Here is a 24,042-nt window from a genome sequence, read left to right as displayed (position 1 = left end):
CTGCTCTCGCTCCTGTGAAAGTAACAGAGCAGGGTATTGAAAAGGTCTGCTGAGTCAGCAGGTCACTTGGATAAAAGTAAATTCAATTAAGGTGAAATGGGGCCCAAAAAATTGAACAATCCTTCCTGGTTGTGCAACATTTCCTCTTGACAAAATAATTCAATAGCTCAATGCGAGTGACACCCAAAACCCAAATCACTGTTCCCACAGCAACGTCCAGCAGCAGGCTTATCTGACATGCTGTTTGGTTAGTAACATTACTTGGTGTAGGTTTAGGAACTTAAAGTGCTTCAGAAGGTTTAGGCACTAACACTTCTGCAACTGTATGCAATGTAAGGTCACTACGTTAGTATGATAAAATCCAACCAGATGAACTTTTGGTTTCACACTCGACTCAGCAAACAACAATCTCTTGTGTGATTTTTACTCAATAATCTGAGCAAAATGGACTTGTCAGTCTTTTACCATCTCACCTGACTTCCTCCTTTGCTGACCTAATATTTCTATGGCCACCAAAGTACTGCCTAAGAAGAAACGTATATGTTGGTGGGAACAAGCTGCTTGCATGGTCACCCCATATGGTTGTTTTTGTCTAATGGGGACAGCTTGTAGTTACGCCACTGAGGGATAATGTCCTTGTCTCCGCTCTAATGACTGTTCAAGCTACATGAGTAGAAGACATGAGGGGGATAGTATCCTCAGTGTGAGGGGCCTCTGGTGACCCTGCCAAGTAAGAGGAACTGTAATGCAGGGGAAAATACCGTCATCAAGGCTGACATTCTGATTGATCATGGCAGCCAAAAGCACATGTGTAATGATTGCCATTAAGAACTGGCTGAATTCCTTTTAGATTTTCCAGTTCCAACCAGCAACTGTGGTAGCAATAAAACGTTATGCGTCACAATATGATTCTTAGAACACTACTGATTAATTTTGCCATCTGGTTAGAGGCTGTCACAGTTTCATTTGTGTTTACCCAAAAAACGATTAACAAGCTTTGCTTCTCTCTTTATCGCGGAATGCACTTTGTCTCACCACGGCTCCACAGTGTTCTATAAATCACCTCGATGAGCCACTGGAGGATGCAGACAATCACAGATCAAAACAGTGTAATATATTTGTTATTGATTGGCGATGTGAAGGGCAACATGATTTGCGGGGGACAACACGTTTACCATTATCTTGTTACCATAAAGAACAGGCAGACCTGGCGGCTAGTAAGCAATCTCTGCGGCTTCCTCCTGTTCTTTTATTTTCATTTACGTTGTTGTCGATGGTGCTCGGCTGAAACTTATTCTCAGTCACATCATCAACCCACTCACATTATAGGATCATACATTTCAATTAAGCATACTGTGGGTCTGTGTCTAAAGTTGTTTATATCTTTTCTGATGAAGCTAGCGTTAGTTAAAGAGATCTCATCTTTTTTTTTTTCTTTTTTTTTCTAATAATTGTAATAATCTTCCTCCACAGGAACTTTTGAGTCACTCAACTGACAGACCAGAGAGACAACAACTCAAGGAGGCTCTGGAGGCTATGCAGGTCTGTGTTACACATTGTGCGCTATTGCATGTTCGTGAGCGAGCTTTAAAAAGAATATTACATAACATCTCCAGAATGCCCAAAGCCAAGGCTGTGTAAATGCGATTCCTACAGCTACTGTGGCTCTAAGGACTGTAAATCTACAATGATATGACAGATGTCAGAAAGATTTCCCGTCTAAAGCCTGAAAAAATGCTTGCCCTTGTCTCCTAGGACCTGGCCATGTACATCAATGAAGTCAAGAGGGACAATGAAACACTGAAGAAAATCAGCGAATTCCAAAGTTCAATAGAAAATCTTGTAAGTATTGTGAGCACCACTTCTCTTTCATCAAGAGTTTTTTTCTTTTTTTCTTTCTTTTTTTTTTACAATTGACTTAAGAAATGTCTAAAAGTCTTTGTCTTTGTCTTTGGCTATCCAAACACACATTTTAGAAGCCAAGGCTCATCACTCATTTGCTTTCTTGACAAGAGTTTGATGAGAAGTTTGACACCACTCGCATGTAAACTAACCAGTGTAAATCAGCAGCTAGCTGGCTGGCTAGCTTAGTTAGGCTAAGATTTCATACGGCTAACCTAGCTCTGTCAAAAAGTAAAAAACAAAAAAAACACCAGAATCTCTTAAAGCAGAATTCCCTGCTTTATTTCCAGAATTCCCTCTTCCTAGCATTTCCCTCTGGTATTAATGTTGGCGCTGCTATCACAAAAAAAAGTATTAGCAGCATGGCTAACTGCTAACTGCCTGGGCCACTGTCTAATGACCAAGGGAATCCTAATTTGAGATATGAGAGTGGTACTGGTTTCTTATCTCTCCCTAGAATGTCAGCCTCTTGCTTTAATGTTATAGTAGCAGTTTTACTTCTGACTTTCACTTTTTGGATCAGGAATTGACTCCCAGCACTTAAATGTAACACCATCACACTACCATAGTACCACAGTAAATAAGATAAAACAAACACATTTTTTGTTAACCTTGAATCACTTATAATCCAATTTTCCAGCTTCTCTTGTCTTTTACAGTGCTAGATTTGACACCTCTGTAGAAGTTGGGTTTCTGCATACACCGGCACTAATGTTATCACCAAGCTGGAATTGAAAGTTTGTCAGTGTGATTAGTTACAGAGCATCACAGAGCACTAACCCATTGTTTAAAATGTCCGTGTTTTCTTCCTTCTGCTAAGAACACTGGCATCTTTTGCTTCCAGCACCTGTCATCATACTCTGCTTTCATACTGTCCCCTATAAATCATTTAGTCCTGCAGAGCACGAGCAAGACAAGCTTTGTAGAGTACATTCCAGACTGATGGTTCTCACACCACTCTCATTTTCTCTTTGTCGGACTTTACCTCCACTCTCATTCCTCCTCATCCCTCTAATTTTGTGTGTGTGTGTGTGTGTGTGTGTGTGTGTCTATATATATATATATATATATATATATATATATATATATATATATATATATATATATATATATATACACACACACACTTGGATCACACTAAAATTCAAGTGTAGCTGAATTATTTATAACATTTAGAAGTTATAGTATGCAGTGGATTGATGTTCTGCGATGTCCTTGTGACCTAAGCAGCAGGTGAAACTGGAGGAGTACGGGAGGCCAAAGATAGACGGAGAGCTGAAGGTTTGCTCCATCGTCAACCGAACGAAACAGGACCGGTGAGTCCAAACTCTACAGAAAAACTTCCCAATGGAAATGACAATTGAAGTCATCCAATAAGTAGGCGAAGTCAGGCCCCCTCCAGTGACCCACCATAGGACCTTGTTGTTGAAAAAATATGTATGGTAGTGAATGGTGAGAGACAAATATTTTTTAAGCATCTGTACATGAAATGTGAAAAACATATTGAAGGAATTTCTTAAAATTTGGTTTCAGTGTTTACTTGATGACATATATTGAGAGAGACGATGTAGTTCACATGTGGTTTTACACAAAACTGAATGTGGTTTTTGCAATCTTCACAACAAACTGTGACTTTCTTGAATGCAAAATTATCTTTTTCATTGACAAACATATATGTAGATTATCTCAATTTGAAACAGGATCATAAATGATTTTGTTTGTTTCTACTTTTTTTTCCAAACTAAAGTTCTATCTGGCAAACTGGAAGGGACGGGACTTCGCCTCTCTATGCCATCATTAGTATTCTTATGTATGCTTATTAACAATGAACGTGTGTGTATGTCTTCAGGTATATATTCCTGTTTGATAAAGTGGTCATTGTCTGCAAGAGGAAGGGCTATAGCTATGAGCTCAAAGAGATTATTGAACTGCAGTCATATAAAATGTCGGACGACCCCATGAACAACAGAGACATGAAAAAGGTAAGAATCACCCTTTTACTTTGAAAGGATAGGCAGCAGAATCATTTCCTAGGCAGTGAGATCTTTGTAAAAAGGCAGCGTTGCTTGGTGCAGGTGATGAAACATCATGTGTAATCAGTGCAAATGGCGCCCTTGTGCTCAAGGACCTTGTTGATGGTAATTTCAGATATGGAACTTATGAGTAATGCATCGAAGTGTCAGATATGCATTTTTGCTCGCCCATGCTTGGAAGACCATGTAAATGCAATGAAGGTCATTTAGGATTCATGAAAACGTGCTGCAGTGCATTGCACCGCTGATCTAACATGGCTTATTTTTATTTATTTTTTTTAATCTGCATGTGTCCGTCCATGTTTGCATGTGTAACTGGGTCTTTCTCTGGTGTCTTTCTTTTTGCATGCTTACCAGTCAAGTGGAAAAATGGTAAGCTCAAGTGAAATCCTTTATTTAACTCATCGTCTCACACAGACTTATTTTTGGTAGTGGTGCTTTTTGGGGCGTCATGCCGTGATTGCACGTGCACCCAACAGACTCTGTGACTCGCCCTCCGGCTTTTTGATCAAATGCATCGCTAAAGCATGTGGAGCAAATCTTAGTTCTAAATTGAAAATTGATCATATTTGTTTGAAGTTTTAGTACATATATTTATTCAAAAATGCAGGCGTCACAAGCTTCTCTGCCTATGTCTGCCATTGCCATCCGCATATCTCTCTGCCATCTGTTCCTCACTCACTTCTTCTCTCTAGTGGTCTTATGGTTTCTACCTGATCCACCTGCAAGGGAAGCAGGGCTTCCAGTTCTTTTGTAAAACTGAGGAGACAAAAAGGAAGTGGATGGAGCAGTTTGACATGGCCATGTGAGTATGAAGGGTTGGCGACATGAGTAGCACCTTCCGTCATGGTATATGTCATTTTAGATTGTACAGTTTGATTTGTGAGATTTCTGGTAAATTTAATCGGAAAGTTGTCTGTCGATAAAATAACCAGATGGGAACGTATGTTTTTTTCACTAATCCAGTGAATAGAATGCCAGAAAAATCAAATTACTCCATGACAAAAACAGCCTGCCTTTGTCCAATCAGCGCCTCTCATTCATTATTATTTGCTTCCAGGTCCAACATCAAGCCAGAGAGAGCCACGGCCAATCAGCATAACTTCCAAATGCACACATTCGATAAGAACACCAACTGTCGAGCCTGCAAGATGCTCCTGAGGTAACGGCCCTGATGTGTATAACAGCGCGCTCATATTCCACACTGAATAATGAATGCATCTCCTCATAGACTTTCAAAGGACGATCAAGTATCCAAAAATATTCGGCAGTAAAAGACATTTCTTTTTCAGTGTTATTTTCACTATCTCAGTAGACACTTGTATGTCGGGTGTGTAATAAGAGATTTTATGCACCCAGACACGGGTTATTTAACATTTCTACAAAGATACTGCAGCAGTCTGATCATTAATCTAGCAGTACAGGAATGTAAAAATACTTGTACAGTCCTGCTTTGAAAATGTTACTCAAAGTGAAGTGGGTAAATCTGCCTGCCAACATCTCTGCAGGTGAATACTGTGATTAGATTGAAAGCTGCAGAAAAGTGATTTAGTGAGAGGAGAGAGTTTTGTGCAGTTCAGGGGTGAAACCTCAAGCTTTCATATGACAGCGTTTTATAACACAACCTGTGGATTAGGCTGTGATTTCACTGTGTGAATCAAGCACTAATAAAATACTTTACGGCTCCTACTTCCACTTAGATATACGTAAAGTGGAAAAGAGCAAGACTAATGGGAACAAAGGAGGAACAGCTGGACATTTTAAGGAAAGGAACAATAAATTAAATAAAGTACCTACAATTTAATCCCTGGTATGAACCTTTAAGTAGTTCACTGGTACCTGATTCATACAAAACCAAAAAAGATGCCATAATTATGTCTACTTAAAGACCCTATTTGATAGTGAAATGTATTTTTAGTCTAGCTCCCAATGCCTCAAAGACACTTTGGGATGGTGGCCAACCTGTGAGAAGTTGGTATGAGACTCAAAAATCCAGTTTTCTTACAACTAGCACCTTTAAAGAGTCAATTCATGCCAAAATCAAAAATACATGTTGCACCCCTTACCTATAGCACTATTCATCCATTTAGATTGTTTCGGTTGCTAACCTACCGTGCCAGATGGTTTGTAACACAGAACTATCTGGAAAAGTGCAGCGAGAAACTGTTTGGAAGAGGGCAGATGATCGGACAGACTAACTTTCGATCGCCGTCTATCATGGGCCAGCCAATCAGATCAGCAGTAGGAGACCACCACCAGCAGCAGAGTTCTTCATGCCGCTTTTAGCAACACAAGCCAAGTTCCATCTAGTGGACAGACATCTTTACAGCCGATATCTCCAGAACTCACACCAAAATAATTAAGACGGATAAACACCACCCAAATTTTATTTTATTTTCTTCTGATTTTAGGGTCAACTGTCCCTTTAATGTACTGTCTGGCAATTTAATTGGATATATCACAAGTTTTTCATTGCCTAGCCCTAATTAACTAACCCTAACCCCATAAAATGCTATCCTAAAAAGCCATTTGTATCTACTGCCGCCGCATAAATGTGCCGCAGTGAGACTACACATCCCTGAGACCTGTGGTGGAGTGTAAGGCAGCAGAAAAAATGTGCGATACTACGCTATGATCTAACAGTGATATAGCAGTGAGCACTGTACGTTCTTAGCCAATATAGTGTTAAATGTAACACAACTCATATTGAAGTGCAGAAGTGAAATTCAGCCACATTTGGTGAGCAAATAAACAAACAGGCGTAAATCACAGAGGGAATATGTTTTTTGGCTAACGTAGCCCCTCATCAGTGCAAGGCTGGTCTTTGGAAAAAAAAAAAAAAAAAAAAAAAAGATTCTGCTAAGTGTGACTGAGGCAGACGAATGATATTTTTAACCATTCCCCTTCCCAGCACCGCCCACTGCATTGCTGAGAGCGGCCTCCTCCCATGTGAGAGCGCTGCCGGACTGCGGCAGGGATAACCAGTGTCACAGAATCACCACTTTGACCTCTGTAACAGTCAGCAGGCTAAACTCCACTCTGTGTGTTGACCCACAAATTTCAAGGCTTGGCTGACCTAAATTCGCAGAGCCAGTGGAAGTGGGGACCGACGTTCTCACTCCCTGCTAGATGCTAATTACTGCTGCGGCCCCAGCAGATCCCATCGTGATTTATGGCACTTAGCTATTTAACATGGCAGTGTGCTACGTGGGCAGTGTTAGAGTATCTGCAATAAATACAGTTCCGGAGGACATGGTCTTTAACAGAGTGAGCTGATGTTGTGATTTTAAAAACATTGCAGAGTGGAAAGGATTGAGCATATGTAACCACCATCGCAGGCTTACAGCAACAAGCAGCAGCTCCGCTTGTGTTTTTTACTGTCACATTCATTTGTGTCTGAGACGCTTCCTGTTTGCTTTACTAATGTGTGTGTGTGTGTGTGTGTGTGTTTTTGTGTGTGTTCTCCAGGGGCATCTTCTATCAGGGCTACTACTGCTCTCGCTGTGGAACAGGAGCACACAAAGAGTGTCTGGAAGTCATCACCATCTGTAAAATCAGTAGGTGTTCCCTCTAATCTTCGAGCAGAACTCCTGATTCAGGTTGACTTGTGAGGAGTCGATATCAGGGCAGAGCAGAATTGATTAATGATACAGAGTTCACTGTTACAGGCCTCATTGATTGTTATGACACTGTGATGTGAGGGCATTGTTTTTTTGTTGTTTTTTTTTTGGTCTTGTTTTGATGAAATAAATAATGATCTGTAAAATGTTCAAGTAGTCACTGAACAACGCACTGCTTGTAGGTCACTTTATCCACCAGAAATATAGCCAGTGAGTCCTGTAAGGTTCAAGCCCCCATTATTAGACACCTTGTATCTTAAGTTTTTGGCTTGTAACCCTTTAAAACAAAGTAATGCTTACTTGTGACTCAGTGATCAGTTCTATGTGTTCTTCTATCCATCTTAGAGGCCTAAAGATGTAAATGATCCAGTTATCCACAGCAACAAAGGAAGTCAACAAACATCTACAAAACTAAATTTAATGAATGTTTTTTTTTTTCTTCCTGTTCACTACACCTTGAAGGAGGACCACGCATTAACTCAACATAAATGCATAAAATCGTACGCCTGTTTTCTCAAACTGCGGTCATGTTATGGTTCTGTAGTTAAAATTGTACCTTAATACTGGATTTAGTCGGTGTGAAAACGGTTAATAAATACTGTGTAGTTCATCTGTAAATATTATTTGGACAAGAATTATGAAGTTGCAACTGATGTTATTAAACCGTTAAAACTGCTTAATACAGGATTTATGCAACATTTCAGTTTGTTAACAGTGAAACAACTGTTAACTAAAGTGTAATTAACTGTACATTTACAGTGTATTAATGATGGTTATTATAAAATGTTGCCAGATAAGGGGGATTGATGAATAATGAATGGGACCGGGCACTAGGGAGAAAATGTGTTTGCATTCTACATAGATCTTGTGGACGTTAAACATTGTGAGAATTGTCGTACTCAGTGTTCAGCTGATCAATAATGCTCTGTTCATTTTGTCTTGTTTCAGATCCGCTTGACTTGGTAAGTAGATCCTCTACTAGTTCAATGTACTCGCAGTATCATCATCATCATCGTCATCATCATCATCATCATCACCATCATCATTATCATCATATTTGTATTATTTAATTGCAGTTTTACCCTCATAGTGATGTTGTAAGTAAATGTAGCTTTATTGATGATCAATTGCTCGTTTCTTTGACAGGAACCTGGGATGTCATCAGGTAAGAACTCCTCCCGTCACCTGAGCACGATGGAGAACGCTTCACACTGAGCTGGATACTCTGGCAGCTGTCATGTAACAAGTTTGTTGTGGAATAAGCTCTTACTGAGCACCATGGCTCTCTAGTGCCATCTAGTGGAGGACACTGCTTCACATGAATTACAACAACATAATCAACCATGTAGAGTGGGTGGCACTGCGCACTGTGTATACAGACGAGTGATAAATCCAAGGGCAACATGACAGACAGCGGCTCTGTGGTCCACGTGTCCTCTTAGAGGGAAGGGTCACTTCAAATCAGTGCAGAATTCTTCTGAGTGATCTTTATTCTGTGATGAACAATGCAATGCTAGTGGTCTCTTCCAGGATGAGAGTTTCAGTGATAATAAGGGAGAGCATGATTTGAATCACATGCAAGGGTTTTCCAAGTTACCAGATCTCAACCAAATTGGGAGATTTAGGACCGATTTGTTTGACGGCACTCGCCAAAACAGGAAATAAGGGGAAAAACTTTGGACAAAACTGTGTTTCATCTCTCCAGTAGAGCTCCTCAGAATCAATGCTTTTGCGCAATTAAGTGGTTCTGGTAGCATATGGTGGCTAAACACCTTACTGAGACACTTAGTGTTGGATTCCCTTTATTTTTTGTTAACTATCTGTGTATAAAGGTACTACACGATTATAAAATAACTTCATAATCATATACACAGAGTTCAGTTTGAAGGGAATGATCTACAGTTTGAAGTACAGTTTCTCTCGGTCACATTTCCTTTAGAATTTCTGGCATCTTTGCCTCATACAATACTTCAAAGTGGATAGAGAAACGGATACCATGCAGCAAAGATCCTGCCCCAGATTTAAAACCCAGGATGTTGTGCTTTTATTGTGTGTTTCTAAGACCACTGAATCACTCAGCGGGCAAGACTTCAATGCAAAAACAGTCCTGCCCTTATCAGCCCGAATCACTATGTTACACATGAAACCCAAGAGCAGACCTTCTTTTATCCAGCCCAACTGTTACTGCTGCTCACCTCTATTAGCACTCACTTCAAATGCCTGATTATGTTTCCAGGTCCCAAGATGGTGGCAGTGAGGAACTACCACGGCACACCAGCGGCTGCGGGGAAGACGCCGCTCTGTTTTCAAACGGGAGATTTTATTGAGCTGCTGAAGGGAGATCCTGACACGACGTGGTGGGAGGTAGTCGACCACATCTATCTGAAACTGTGTCTTACTTTGATACATGAAAGTGCGAAGGTGTTGTTGTTGAATCTGCAACCCGGCGAACTGAGACTTCATTTAATTGGATTTGAAACACATCATGGACTTTTAAATTAACAGCGACCACATCTATGCAGAGTGAACCCTTTTCACCCTGCTGGTTGTGTATGAAAAGAGCTACAGCTCTTACAGGCCACGCTGGTTCGGTCCAAATGTAACAGAATCCGACTACCAGCCCCTCCAAAGCCAACTAATTACCGTTTTGTTTGTGTAATCCATACAAAAACCAATGTTTTCTCTTGGCAGGGTGCAGTGACTTCCTGGAGTCTCGCAATCGACATGAGGTTGCCAGGCAAGCAGCTGAGACTCCAGAAAGTCAGTGGCAAGGCCAAGAAATAGTCTGGCACAAAACACCCCAGAAAGCCACAACTTGTTGTTCTTACAATTCAGTTTTTGTCCGGATTAAACAAACTAGATTTGACACGGATTTTTGTTACCTTAGGGTTAGGGTGACGGGTTTGGGGTTGTTGTTGTTGTTGTTAACAGATGCAAGAGAACATATATATAAAAAAAAAAAAAGATTTTGTATGATATAATGAGATGGTAGTTGTCTTCCGGCAGAACTGGATTTCACTTCCTCGTCATGTCTCATCATTCTCAGGCAGTAAACATGTGATTCTTGAGATTCTGAAGTTGAAACTCCAGCGTGCTCTTGTACTTCTATCGCTTTCTCAGCACCAGCTTCCCCACTCATGGGATTCTTATAAGTTGCGCCTTCCAATGCAACCCGTCACACGCTTGTGCATGCAGGGTTTTCTGAATTTGAGATTCACAGACGATGCTGCAACGACAATTATTCTGACATCTTTGAGCAAGCTGGAAACTTCTATGCATCTTTCGGCATAACGGCATTAACCCTGTCTCAGTTAAAGATCGATGAACTGTACCTACAAACCTGGGGGCTCTACAGTGTATTAACCTGGATGACAGGAGCTGTAACACCTTATGGCTCTGGGCACTTTTGACACTCGCTGCTGACTCATACCTTCAGCTTATTTTATCAGGCTAGCTTTTCCAATTTAAACTTAGCGCAATTATCGATTACACTCTTAGTACACTGACACTACTCAATTGATTTTAATATCCTTCTCATTGTGTTTTCAAATGCTCTAATCCATCTGTTTGTCTTAAGTAAAGCACTTTTATTCGCCCCGGTATTTGAACTGCAGCGCAAGTAATCGTGGCTTGCTCTCTCCTTGCAGGGGAAACTGATACAAACGCAAAAGAGTGGCTTCTTCCCCAGCTCGTGTGTCAAACCTTATTTGGACCCAAAGGTAAGTCACCCTGTATAGTGTACATGTACACTAAGGAATGCATTTGAAGGGAATCATTAAATTATATGTGTGAATTCTGAGGACATATCAGAGCAGTCCTGTTTACCCTAATGCTGTACTCTATTGATAAGTTATTTAATATGCACTGTCTGTAATTCGTGACAGCCCTTCCAGTCATTATCCAGCCGACAGTCATCCAGGGAAGCAGACTACTATGGATATCCTTGGTAAGATCTTTAATTTCCGAAGGAAAAATGATATATCCATATACGTATACAAGGCCCTGTACACCGTACGCTATCATGACTGTCCTTTAATTAGATCTATTAATGTTAACGCCAGTATACCATTAACATCACCCTCTTGCTCAATGTAAAGCTTACTAACCCCAAATGTGACCGCATCCAAAGGATCAATCGGGACACGACTGTTTGGTGTCAAATCATTTGTAAAGCCGATTATGGAACTTTTGATTCGGAGGTCACGACCTTCCCCCTCTGCACCCCCCCTTCCCCCCGCAGGTTTGCAGGGAACATGGAGCGCCAGCAGGCCGACAACCTCTTAAAATCCCACAGCAGCGGGACCTACCTTATCAGAGAGAGGACAGCTGAGGCAGAGCGGTTTGCCATCAGCATCAAGTGAGTGTTTTCTCATCTTGCGGGAGAAGGAAAATCTCAAGGGACGGTTTTTATCCGCACCTCATGTGAAATAAAAATTCTCACGGGGTGCCCCAGTCAGCTCTTTTCCCTTGCATCTTTTAGCTCCGGCTAATTACCTGCTCTGTAATTGCTTTTTTTCTAATCCTGTTTTTTTTTTTTTTGTGTGTGTGTGTGTGTGTGTGTATGTGTACATTTCCTCTGAGAAAATGCATCCAGCAGAGAAGTAATGTTTGAGCTCTTCCTGGAGCTGCCATACAGTGACTTACAGGGAGAAAGGCTTTTTCAGACTTGTCCTCGGGTCTGTCAGACAGGTGCGAAGGGACTGTTGGGACCAGACAAATAATTTAAGTCCCGCAGACGGACGGCTTTAACTTTATTTTGGTTCATTAGTCCTTCAGGTATACGACTAAATATTTTACACCGATAGCAGCTGGAAACATTAGCCAACAGGCACATGAGAACGAAGGCACAACAACAAGTAACAGCTATGTACAAAATGTTTTCAGACGAATTACAGTTGTGAAAAACTCTTCTCTTCTCCACAGATTCAACGATGAGGTAAAACACATCAAAGTCATCGAGAAAGACAGCTGGATCCACATCACCGAGGCCAAGAAGTTCGAGAGTCTCTTAGTGAGTCATATGTTCTACTCCCAAACGCGAATATCTCCTGTGTAGCTTGATGTCGGTGTGAAAATAAACAGCAACTAACCAGATGGTCACATTTCCTGTCCTTCTGTACTGTTTGATACGACAGGAACTGGTGGAGTACTACCAGGCCCATTCGCTGAAAGAAAGCTTCAAGTTGTTAGATACCACATTAAGATACCCCTACAAGTCGAGAGAACGCTCGCTAACCCGGGCCAGCACACGCTCACCAGGTAAGACTTCCAAATGTTCCTCCTTTTCCCAGGAGTAAACTTTGACCTTGACCGGTGAGCCTGAGCCACAGACGCAAAGTAAGAATGGGATGCGATGTCAAATATCACCCGATGCAAAGTCACAGCCCGCCCATGTAGATACTGTACATTTTCGGCAGTAATGAGCAACCAGGTAAGGTCAGTTGATCAATGGGAATCATTAAGGGGGAGAGTTGACCAGCATTTCGTCAGAAGAGTCCGATTCCCATGCTTCTTTTCTCACTTTGATGATGCAATTTTGTTTCACGAACAATAGATTCACTTCCAGCCTCGACGGCACTGAAAAGGAAAGGGCCTCTGTGGAGTATTCCTGTGAACAAAGAAAAGTTACGCTGACATTCTGTGTTAATCACCAAAACCAATTTTGTGTAACCTTGAAGAAGACATTTCCATCCGCCTGAAAATCCGGCATTGTTTACCGGCTTGCTGTCTTCTTCCTTTGTCTTTGCTTGCGCACTGCAGCACAACTCACTTTTTGATCAGTGGAATCGTGTCAGGACTGATTCTTCATGTGCACGTACCAAACAAACGGAACACAGATTAGGGGGAAACAGCTCACCACAAGTAACCACTACCATGTACTGTGTTGGAGGTTTTAGTTGTTGTGTGTTGTCTTATGTTGTGTGATGACCTATAGGTCTAGGTGGCTGGAAGATCATTTCAACAGAATAGTTGATGTTCATATGTGGAGGAGGTGGAGGTGAAGGGACTGAACCCTTGCTATCTGGCGAAGCTGCAGCCGAAACACGTAGTTCACTCTCACTGATAAAGAAATAGTGTCGATCCACTCTGGTGTGTGCTGGAATATAATATTTTTTGATCTACTGTGACTGAACTGTTGTCTGTCTGGTGGTGGTGGTGGTGGTGGTGGGGGGGGGGGGGGGGATTTGTGTTTTGTTGTTATTGTTTGGCCTCCCATGGCTTTATTTGACAGGACAGCTTAAGAGTCACCGGAAATGGGGTGAGAGAGAGAGAGGAGGGATGACAAGCAGCAAAGGGTCACTGGTCGGTTTCAAATCCTGGGCTGCTGCAGCAAAGACACAGCCCCTGTTTTGATCCAACACAGCCAACCCTTAAGTCCAGGCTTGCAAGTGGTGAGCCACAAGGTGGCAGTCCGATATTGTGTCTTTACACTAAAAGGGATCAGGCCCCTATTGGTGTTGGCCCGGCCACCAAGTACTCGTCATTGAACCTTTCTCTTGGACCGGGCTCTAGGCGAGGGCCCCGTTCTTCCTATTCTGAGTGAGATAAATTATTTGCTCCGTAAAGGTTACAGAATCTCTTTATATTTATGAGTTGATCTCGGCTGCAACTCTCACCTGTGGCCATGAACTTTAGGAAATGCCCAAAAGAATTAAATCACAGACAGAGGTGGGCAAAAGCGATGGGGTGAGGAGCTCAGACAGCTGGAAGGAGCTCTGAGCTGAACTGCTCCTCCTCTGCATCATAAGAAGTCAGTCGTGTTGGTTCAGGCATCTGTTTCAGATTCTTGCTGGACACATCGCATGTTCAGCTGGGCCGAGACCACTGGGCAGAGCCGGAGCACGCCGGAGAAATTACACACCCATTTGGCCTGGGACGACGTTGATTACCCCGGGAAAAGCTGAAGGATATCGTTAGGAAGAAAGATGTATGGGCTTCCTTGGTTAACCCGCTGCCATCGTGAGCCAGACCTGGATACGCATTGGACAATGAGTGGATAGATAATTGGCTCGACAACTAAATAGCACGTTGTATGTCCACTTACGTATCTGCCTGCTTCTGTAAATGATTATGACAATACTAATTTGACTGGAGAGCCATTATAATGCTCAGGTACAGCTTACAGATTCGATCTCTTGGCATCTCGGCTGTGGATTCAGAGACAGGTAAAATAAATGAGGCAGACTCCCTCCCTCCGTCTTTGTCTTCCCTCCTCCCCGGGCCACTGACTCTCCTGACTCACACAGAGAGGGAGAAAAGGAAGCCCGGAGGGGAACGGGGCAGAAACGGAGGCTAGCCGTGTGAAGTAGATAAAGACAAAGAGGAAGAGTTTGTCAGCGAAGTCAGAGATCTGTGGACTGGCTGTGTGAATTGGCAGCCATCTCTGCCCATCAGACTGCATCAATACTGGCTGTGGCCTTGCACTGGCCACTGTCCTACATTCAGTCTGCCTTTGTTCTAACTGGCCACTACAGCGTGATTGTTTCCCCTCTGTATTGTTCTGACAAAGGCAACGAATGGAACAAATTGAGTCTTTACTGATGATGATGAGCACTCGCTCTTTCGGTCTCTTTTGTATTTCTGTAACAGTGGTGGGATTAGGAAGGACTTATTATAATAAGGACGCATCTATGGTCATGCGCTATGCTTTCATTGGATTTGTTCAAGGGCGGTGAAAGCCATGACCAATGACATCGCCTTCTCTCGCTCATTATAAAAAACAAGGCTTTCTGCTCTCAAAGGTACTGTACTGACAGTATGGTGATGTAGTGACAGTCCAGGCAAATGTTCTCTGGGAGGCTGGACACAATTGTGCAAAAATATTAAGATAGACAAATACATGTCAGTTTCACACAGTTGGTCATAATTTTGTCAGTCTATGTGATGTTCCACAGTTTTGTTTTCATTCTAAAGCAGTGAGCTTCTTTGAACAATATATGAAAAAGTAATGATTGACTCTATTAAAACAAGAGACTCTTTGGTAAGTCTTTGTATTGAGCGCCTTGTAATCAGATGAGTTGATAGGTAATAATCAGGCTATTATAAGATGCTTACTAACACTGAATAAAAGACTAAAGTTTTAAATAACAGCATCACAAAAACATTTATATTTATTTTATTTTATTTATTTATTTACTTATAAGACTTTTATGAGCACTGCTTGAAAACATTGCTAAGTGTGGTAGAGGATGTCCAAACCTAACCCAGCAAAAGCCAATTTTGGTGATCTTAAGAACTCGTATATGAATGGATTTATTAACCTTTATAAGACATTGTTCCGATCATCTGATCCAGTTGCTGCAAATGTAAAGTTAACTGGGAGAAGGTGCATTTTAACTGGTCTGTGGTTTAGTCTTAAAGGTGCACTATGTAGTTTTGGGAAAGACATTTCAGTCAGAGGAGAAAGGTGTTCATCGACAGATTTTTATTTATTTATTTTTTTAATGTGTAAACAAACTTAATAAACAAGCTGGCCTTAAAGGACGACACAGTTTCATACTATGTTTCCATTTGGCGGACCCTGCCACCTTTCTCACTTCATACAGTGTTCTGAGGACCTTTATTCAGTTATGGAATGAAGAGACACATATATCAATAGTTAATATAGTATTACCTCATTCAGATTGTAAGTACCAGTAACTAATGTCTTATGCTTGAATTTCTTCTCAGAAACGACATAGTGCCCCTTGCATTAAGCAATAAAAAGCTTTGTATGCTAACAATGACAAAATAGGTAAGTTAATCATACTTAATAAATGTATTTGTAATGCTATATAAACATCTAAAAGAAATGTATTAGGCTACAATTAATGTTCCTATGAAGTTGATTAGCTGTTAGTTGTTATGATTTAACATGACGAGCCATTAATCCTTGAGGTGACTTAGATTTATATGAAATGTTGAAATGTTTAACCTTTACGTGACTACATCGACGACTTTCTCTACATTCGTACTCGTTTTTTCCCATTGCTGTGACTCGAGAGGTGCTCACACATGAATGCGAATCTCCCCCTCAGTGTCTGTGAGCTTCTGCAAGGCCTGCTTGTTCTCGTTATAAAAATTCTCAGCGTTACTTTGATCCGTGTCACAAGCAACGACCTGTTGGGTAATTGAATTCGAGGGAACTGGACCCCGAAAAGTGCTCAAAAAGACCTTGAATTCAGTGTTCGAGAAGGCACCTCGAGTACACTTTTTTTTTTTTTAGAAAAATAACAAATTGTTGTTTTCAGTCACACCATTAATGTGTCAAATGATGACAACAAAATTATTACGTTTAAATATTCTGAAAAGAGAACCCTGTCTTTAAGAGACAAAGCACAGGCACTCCTTTAAAAAAAAACAAAAAAAAACTGCTTCTTTGCCTCCTGCTCTGCATGCAAGCTCCTCCAAAATGTTTTCCAGCTTTATTTCTTCCTTCTTTTCTCTTTGTCGTCTCCTCTCAGCAGCCACCTGCGCCTCCTACAACTTCTCCTTCCTCAGTCCGCAGGGCCTCAACTTCTCCTCTCAGAGCTCAGCTCCCTTTTGGTCAGGTACTCCTTTTTTTTTCTCTCTCTCTCTCTCGCTCTCTCTCTCACTCTTTTCTCTCGCTACTGTTGTCATCACCTCACCTCATCGACCCTGCAATTTCATAACAAGCCTCTGCGCTCGCGACCTCGTTTTCTTCTTCTCCGCGGTGCGCTTTTCATTAGTGGGAACATTTCAGCTCTTCCCATGACGGCGGTTCCTCATTAAATCAAGGAAAGAAAACCAATTTCCTCCCTCGCGATGAAACGACTTGCCCTCTTCCAACATGCTAATTTTTCATTGTGAGACTGCACTGTGGCATGCTGAACACTCAACTGACCTCTGCCTCATTCATTCTTTACATCTAGCTATTACCACCATTTCCAGTATAACATCCTCCTTAATGCTGGTGATGAATGTCTTTACGTATTATATTATATACAGGCCTGCGTGTGAAATGAGCCGTTCTCATTCTGACAGTGTGAAGGGATTGAGCCCCCATTGTATTCCATTTCCGCAGTGTTTACACCCCGGGTGGTCAGCACAGCGGTGGCCAGGTATAACTTTGCGGCACGGGACATGAGAGAGCTGTCACTGCGAGAAGGGGACATCGTCAAAATCTACAGCAAGATCGGCGGGGACCAGGGCTGGTGGAAAGGAGAGGCCAACGGACGAGTGAGTAATATCTGAAGAGTCTGTTCATTTGTGGGTGAGAAAAACTGCCCAGGGGCAATAAAAGATCTCAGATTAGATATGCAGATTGGAAGTGTTTTCCACTTGATTAGAAACAGATCCCACTTCTGGTTTCATTAAGTCCATTGCGCGCGGAAGACAAAACAGCCCCGAAATCAGGGCTCTTCACTTTCAGAAGTGCACCACTGATGTGGGCTCTTGCGGGCAATGGTGTTGGTGAATTTAACAATTGAACCACTGATATTGAAAGCACTCCTTAAAAAAAAAAAAAAAAGGAGGTTGAGAGAGGAGGAGGAGGTAAAAGCCTGCCTGCTGGGAAAAGTGCCAGTTCAAAAGGCAGGCAGTAAAACTGAATGTGATGTCAGCTTTTTATTCTGGGGATGTTCTACATTAGGTTATAAACTTGACAGTGTTAATGTGATGCCGTGGATCCGGAGTGAGTGCATCCACTTAACCATTGTGCTAAACCGGGGCGTGCAGTCTGGTGTCGAGGCCCCACAGCTGTCTAATTTTTGACTTTATTATCGCAGCTTGCTTTTACGTCATCAGGGACCTTTAATGAACTAAGTTTTAAATTACATCGTCATACATTACTGACACTGGGAGACCCTGTCTCAGCAAATTCATCTGCGTGCCTACCACTGCACATATAATCATGTTGGCTTTCCGTGTTGAGGTAGTAAATATGCGCAGATATGTTACTAAAAGAAGAGACTGCTTTATGTAAGTGCATGAGATCACGTGCAAGCATCAGTGCAACTCAAACATCTGGAAGTGCTGTGGTTTGCGTCGTTATCATGTCTCAGTCAGGTGGAAATGCACTCGGTACAGTTTGGATCCATAATTAGAAAAATGTCCCCCCAGCCAGATGGAAGGTCACTTGACTCAGTGACCCAGAGAAAAAGCTACAAAGAAACCCAACAGAGCAGCAGCGCTTCCCTTGACCTGGGCCCCACTGTGTTTGTTGTTCAGTCGCAATCACAATGCAGTGTAACAGTGTAACTCCCCGACGACCAGATCCCATTATCCAGATACAGCATCAGGTGTAACTGGGGGTCTCAGTTTGGCCTTTTTTTCCCCATTAACTCTCTTGTTGGTGGGGAGGGATGGGGTCACTTTGATGCAGCAGTGTTAGTCAATTTATTTTTAGGGTTAGAGAGGGTCCTAACACAAACAGACATAAAATGCAGCACATTAAAGGTGCTGATGTTCTGATTTTAATCAGACGAGAGAAATCTGTTAGTGCCTGAACTAAACAAAACAAACAAACTGTTCTTCTGAGTAAAGAAACTGACTCTAAAGGACAACACAATTTCATACTGTTTGACTCTGTTTATATGTGGCGGACCCTGCCAACTTTCTAGCTTCAAACAGTAATCTGGGGACCTTATTGTCAGGACAGCAAAAGAAAAAAATGAATATATCTGTATTATTGTCTTTTTAATATTCTAAATAATACAATTTTGAGTTTCACTTCAAAACAACATAGTGTCCCTTTAAACAAAATAAGACAAATGTTATCACACATTCACGGGCTAAAGCTCCCCTGCTCCCATGCCCACCAAAAAACATACAGTAAATAAACACATACAAATATTTACCTGCTCATTGCAAATGGATCATTACCATATATCGAGATTATAACTCAGGTATAATCATAATGAAACAGGAGTGGGTTGACTGGAACGATGTAAAAAAAATACACCTCAAAGAAATGAAGGGAGGTGGTTTGTGCTGTCAGTGCTTCGGCAAACAGCTACTGAAACAACATGCAGGCGTCGATGAGTGCATTATTTTTCATAACGACATGGATGAAAGTGCATTTATTCCACTTTTACAGTAATTTCTTATGATTGTTCAAATAAAAAAAAATGAAAAAGCTCTATAATTACATATCCTTTTAAAGCCAGTCAGTGTTGTGTGAAAGTCTTATCTTATGCAGACTTAACCACAGGATTAAAGCTCAGAGACACCTCACAGAGTTGGTAATTGTTGATTTAAGAAGATGCATGATTTTGTTCCATGTGCTGCTGGCATGGCCGCAACAGCGACTAGACTTCCCTGCAGATTGGAAAGTACACACACCTGAGTAGTACTAAAATATATTGACATTTAGATGGAATAAATTATGTCCAACAATAAAAATCCACTCATCCACTCCATTAGTATGCATAATATCAGTAGATGCATAGACCAAACCGGCTCACGTGGCAGAATATCTGTTTCCATGCGCACAGAAAGTAGTGCAGAGAGGGCGCTTCACCACATCTTCAGAAGCCTTCATAATTTTGAGGTCTCAAGGTTGGCACATTCACAGATTATAGGAAGACATGAATAGCATTCTTTGTGCTGTCTTACTTGACTTGCATCCAATGAACTCGTCTCATAACGTGTGTCACTCACCCTCCGTCGTGGAAAACTCAGAGGCGGCACGGAGCTCTCAGAAACGCACCCTGCAGCGTCACGCCGAACCACGCCTGTCCTGGCCCACGTTCTCAGGGAGTCCCATCTCCATTAGTTTACCACTCGCTCACTTTTCAGACACGAAGTAAAAGTTGTTGCCTAGCAACAGCTGAGGTAGTATTTGAAGTAGCCTTCAAGTATTTTTTAGGGGGTGAGGCTGCTACATCTCAGCTGTGCTTCAAAAAATAAAAATAAAATGCGCATCCTCCGTCCAAAAGGAAGAAGAAGAAAGTATGTGGCCTTGGTCTGATGCTGCTGTTGGTAATACACTCTACTCTGACCATATATTTATATATTTATACTGCTTGTATGGCTAAACTGGATGTAAAATGCATCTGACTGACCTCAATTAGCCTCCTTATTCTTTTCTCTGAAAATCACTGCTTTATTTTTCAGATTGGATGGTTTCCCTCAACCTACGTGGACGAAGAAGGAGTGCAGTAAGGCGTGGGCGTCTGCTGGCCTGGCTTTAAATCAGGAACCATCTTTTATCTACTGTTCTCAGAGAAAATTACTCACTCCCTCCAGGAAAATAACACAAGGAAATAAGAACTTCTTTTTTTTTTTTTTTTTTGTCGTTGTTTTCACCGGATACTCAGTTTTCAGCGAGTGTTTCTACCCCGTTTCTCTATCTTCAATTATGCTTTGCTTTCTGTTTGGATTAGCTTTTTGTTTCATTTTATTATTTTTTTTTATTTTTTTCGGGAGGATGTCCTGTTTAATTTCTGTACAGGAAAGAAGAAAAAAAAAAACCTGGCTCGCTGTCTGTCAGGCTCTGTGTGTGCTCTGCAGAGGCTTTATTGAACTGAGGAAACAGCAAAAACTGACTGTGGATAGCTTTACTTTGAAAAAACAAAAAGGCTCCCCCTTTGTTGCAGGTCTATGCGCGGTGAAATAATTGTACAGTATAGATAATTTATTGAATAGAGATTATTATCATTACTAATGATTATTGTGGGGAAGTTGATTTTTAGCAGCCAGGAATCAGATGAGGAAAAAAAACTAAAATAAGAAAAAGGAAAAAAAAAAAACAAAAAAAAAAACAGATGCTCCGTTTCCATGTTGAGAGATTTTGCCTTAGTTGTCATGGTGATGCCTTGTGGGCTGACACCAGTGGAGGGAATCGACTTTGTTGACTGGTTTTACTTCTCCATGTATGCATGTGCCCATGTGCGGCCCACACAAACACACACACAATGTACAGTACGGTGCCTTTGAAGAATGGTCGCTTACTGAACCTCAACATCAGCCAGTGAAAAGAACATTGCCATCCCACCCGAACAGACAGTTTGGTCCACGTCCACGGGGCTCTGCTGAAGGAGGGGGGAGGCGCTCATACAACATACTGGGGAAAACTCACCCTCCGAGCCATCGGAATTAAAAAAAAAACAACACGGCGAAGCATTTAACTTATACTGACTGCTGGCTGGATGGACTCACCGAGACAGGTGGAGGGTTTTTATAGCCAACAACCATCACATACACAGTTCTTGTCGGTCGGGGCATCACGAGTCAACGGGTGCAGTCAGCTGGATGCGCAAAAGGGAAACATCAAGACATTCCACTCGACTACCACTTCACACTTTTAAAAAACTCGGTGTTCATTGTTTCGTTGTTTGAGTTCTTTGCACAGAATCAAGATTATTTTTTAAGTTTTGAGAACTGGACTAATGTGTTTTGTTTATTTGAAGCCAAATTCAGCCATGTTTTAATGTCTGCATGGAGTTTGCTCGATTGTTATGATTTTTTTGTACTTTGCCTTATTTTTACAGATGATCAGGTGACGGGATTTTTCTTTTTCCCTTAATGTTAATCATTTTCTCATGTGTGAAATCCATTTTTGGTGCTGTGCAGACTGGTGAAAATCTAATAATCGCGGCGGAAGGTTTTGAATCTGAAGGAAAACTTTGTGTGCTGATCAACGCGAATCCACGGAAGGAGCCCCTAATCGTTTTGTGATTATTCTCGAGATGCAGTGCTCAGTGTTTGCTTCCAGTAATTTCATAATGCTATAAAAAACTTTTACAGATTTACAGCCATAGTCCGCAGTGTGTTGGCGTACACCTTTCATCAGTCTTCTATTGAGAGTCTAGATGTGCCAGACCACTTTCTAATTTTAATTATATAGATATTCAGTTGTTTATTGTCCCTGTTAACTCATTTAATATACAGTATATTGACTCCAGCTCTGTTTATATGGCCTTACCATTAACCTCTATATCTGCCTCCTACACATTTCAGTATTGAACTTTGGTACTTAACTGTTTTTTTTTTCCTCGCATTTGAAAATATCACAGTACACAAGAAAATAATAAATGCTTTACTGGAAATGGGAAATTTTATAGAGTCGCTAAAGACTGATGTTTATTGGAGACTGTTCTCTTGCTGCAAATGGGTTCAAAATAAGTCAATTTTAATCACACAGTAAATCATTTCTACCTTTTCAAAACGGCCTTTTAATCAAAACAATGAAAAAAAAGAAGACATAGTTTGATGATGTCATGAAGTTGCAGGGTAGTGGACTTCCCTGTTAAACAACCACCATTGCCAGTGCAAATTCATGAGAAGTGACTCTGGCAATTTTTCACAGATTAAGTTATGTAAAAATTAAGTAAATTTAATCTACCTTAAATTAATGTCCATGGACTTCCTTCTTTGCTCTTTGACGCATCATCAGCTGTTTCAATGGAAGTTACTAAGTAAAACACACCATAACCTAGTTCAGGTGTTGTGCAAAATTAATGTTCACTTTTTCATACAAGCATGAAATTGGATACACTTGAACCCCTGAACATTCACAGAAATGGGCCCATACGCTGAGTTGTTAAATGGATCCCACTGCTTTTCTTGCAAGACCTGCCCTTATTTGCCTGTGATGGCTTGCGTTTATCGTATTCACCAGAAGCCTCGACAGCTTTGTGGTCCTGGTGGTACCCTGATTCCGTGTTTAAAACATCCATATAGTGGCAAGAAATGCAGTGTTAAAGGTTACTGTCAAAGTAGCCTTGGCAAGTAAGTTGACAGATTCTTGTGATCCTGATAGATCCAGGGTGCTTCTTCCTATCTGCATGTACAGTCAGGGTCTGGTGTTAATGGTATTGTCTGTGTTTCTCTTGGTTTTAAAACAAACAACTGGCAGTGATGGAGCTGACACAAAAAAAAACCCTGTATTTTCTCCGGTAAACACACCATCATAGTTTGCCTTGCATCTTGGCCTCTTGAAGAGGTCGGCGTGTTTATTGGGAATACAACAGTTCATAAACCGCTGAGCCATGCGAAGAACAGAACCAACCAGAGCTGACAGGACTATGAATTCACTGTTTAAATCAAGCATAGAAAGGGTAAGGGTAGTTCAATCAGAGTCCAAAAAAAAAAAAACAGTGGGATCCATAAGTACGCTGCCACTTTTGTGATGGCATCCCTGAAAATCTCCAGGGCCCCAAACCATACACTGAACTAAGATTCATGCTTATATGAAAAAGTTAACACAGCACTTCAAATGTGGCACATTTTGCCTGTTGTCAGTATGAACGCAGTTCAATAAAATATTAAGTAAAGCTCAAGTACATTTTGGACATTTTACAGCGGAAATGTTAAATATTTTAGATCTTCATCTAACTCTCAATAGTGTTCGCACACCGCACTGAGAAGTATGGTGCAAACACTGAGCACATCAACTCTGGCTGGTTCACAGAGACTTACGGAGCTGAAGATGATGATATGTTTAGCTACTAAACTTTTGACTGTCTATGATGTGTGTGTAATTGCAATGGCTGACTGCCCCGAAAAACACAAAGTCTTACCACTGTGTGAGGGAGACGCACAGG

At 41.3% G+C, this 24,042-nt stretch overlaps 1 protein-coding gene across 8 annotated transcripts in view; it reads left to right on the top strand.

Annotated features, from left to right (window-relative positions):
* Window positions 1–23,595, top strand: part of vav2 (vav 2 guanine nucleotide exchange factor) — a 228,463-nt gene extending 204,868 nt beyond the window's left edge. For 2 of the 8 annotated variants that reach the window (XM_037117175.1, XM_037117177.1), the window contains 19 exons: window positions 1,474–1,542; window positions 1,756–1,842; window positions 3,130–3,218; window positions 3,752–3,884; window positions 4,293–4,307; window positions 4,631–4,740; window positions 4,996–5,097; window positions 7,404–7,492; window positions 8,504–8,517; window positions 8,702–8,720; window positions 9,792–9,919; window positions 11,203–11,274; window positions 11,440–11,501; window positions 11,796–11,912; window positions 12,479–12,566; window positions 12,691–12,814; window positions 16,999–17,085; window positions 17,580–17,734; window positions 20,612–23,595. In XM_037117175.1, coding sequence (XP_036973070.1) covers window positions 1,474–1,542; window positions 1,756–1,842; window positions 3,130–3,218; window positions 3,752–3,884; window positions 4,293–4,307; window positions 4,631–4,740; window positions 4,996–5,097; window positions 7,404–7,492; window positions 8,504–8,517; window positions 8,702–8,720; window positions 9,792–9,919; window positions 11,203–11,274; window positions 11,440–11,501; window positions 11,796–11,912; window positions 12,479–12,566; window positions 12,691–12,814; window positions 16,999–17,085; window positions 17,580–17,734; window positions 20,612–20,659 — 1,608 coding nt within the window. In that variant the 3' untranslated portion in view covers window positions 20,660–23,595. The remainder of the gene's footprint in view (window positions 1–1,473; window positions 1,543–1,755; window positions 1,843–3,129; window positions 3,219–3,751; window positions 3,885–4,292; window positions 4,308–4,630; window positions 4,741–4,995; window positions 5,098–7,403; window positions 7,493–8,503; window positions 8,518–8,701; window positions 8,721–9,791; window positions 9,920–11,202; window positions 11,275–11,439; window positions 11,502–11,795; window positions 11,913–12,478; window positions 12,567–12,690; window positions 12,815–16,998; window positions 17,086–17,579; window positions 17,735–20,611) is intronic. The other 6 variants (XM_037117179.1, XM_037117180.1, XM_037117176.1 and 3 more) reach the window with 5 other exon arrangements.
* The last annotated feature ends 447 nt before the right edge of the window (window positions 23,596–24,042 follow it).

The sequence above is a fragment of the Acanthopagrus latus genome, chromosome 12, assembly GCF_904848185.1.
Source record: "Acanthopagrus latus isolate v.2019 chromosome 12, fAcaLat1.1, whole genome shotgun sequence".
Classification (NCBI taxonomy): Eukaryota; Metazoa; Chordata; class Actinopteri; order Spariformes; family Sparidae; genus Acanthopagrus; species Acanthopagrus latus.
The sequence above is the reverse complement of the archived record's forward strand: the minus strand, read 5'-3'. Positions and strand labels throughout refer to the sequence as shown.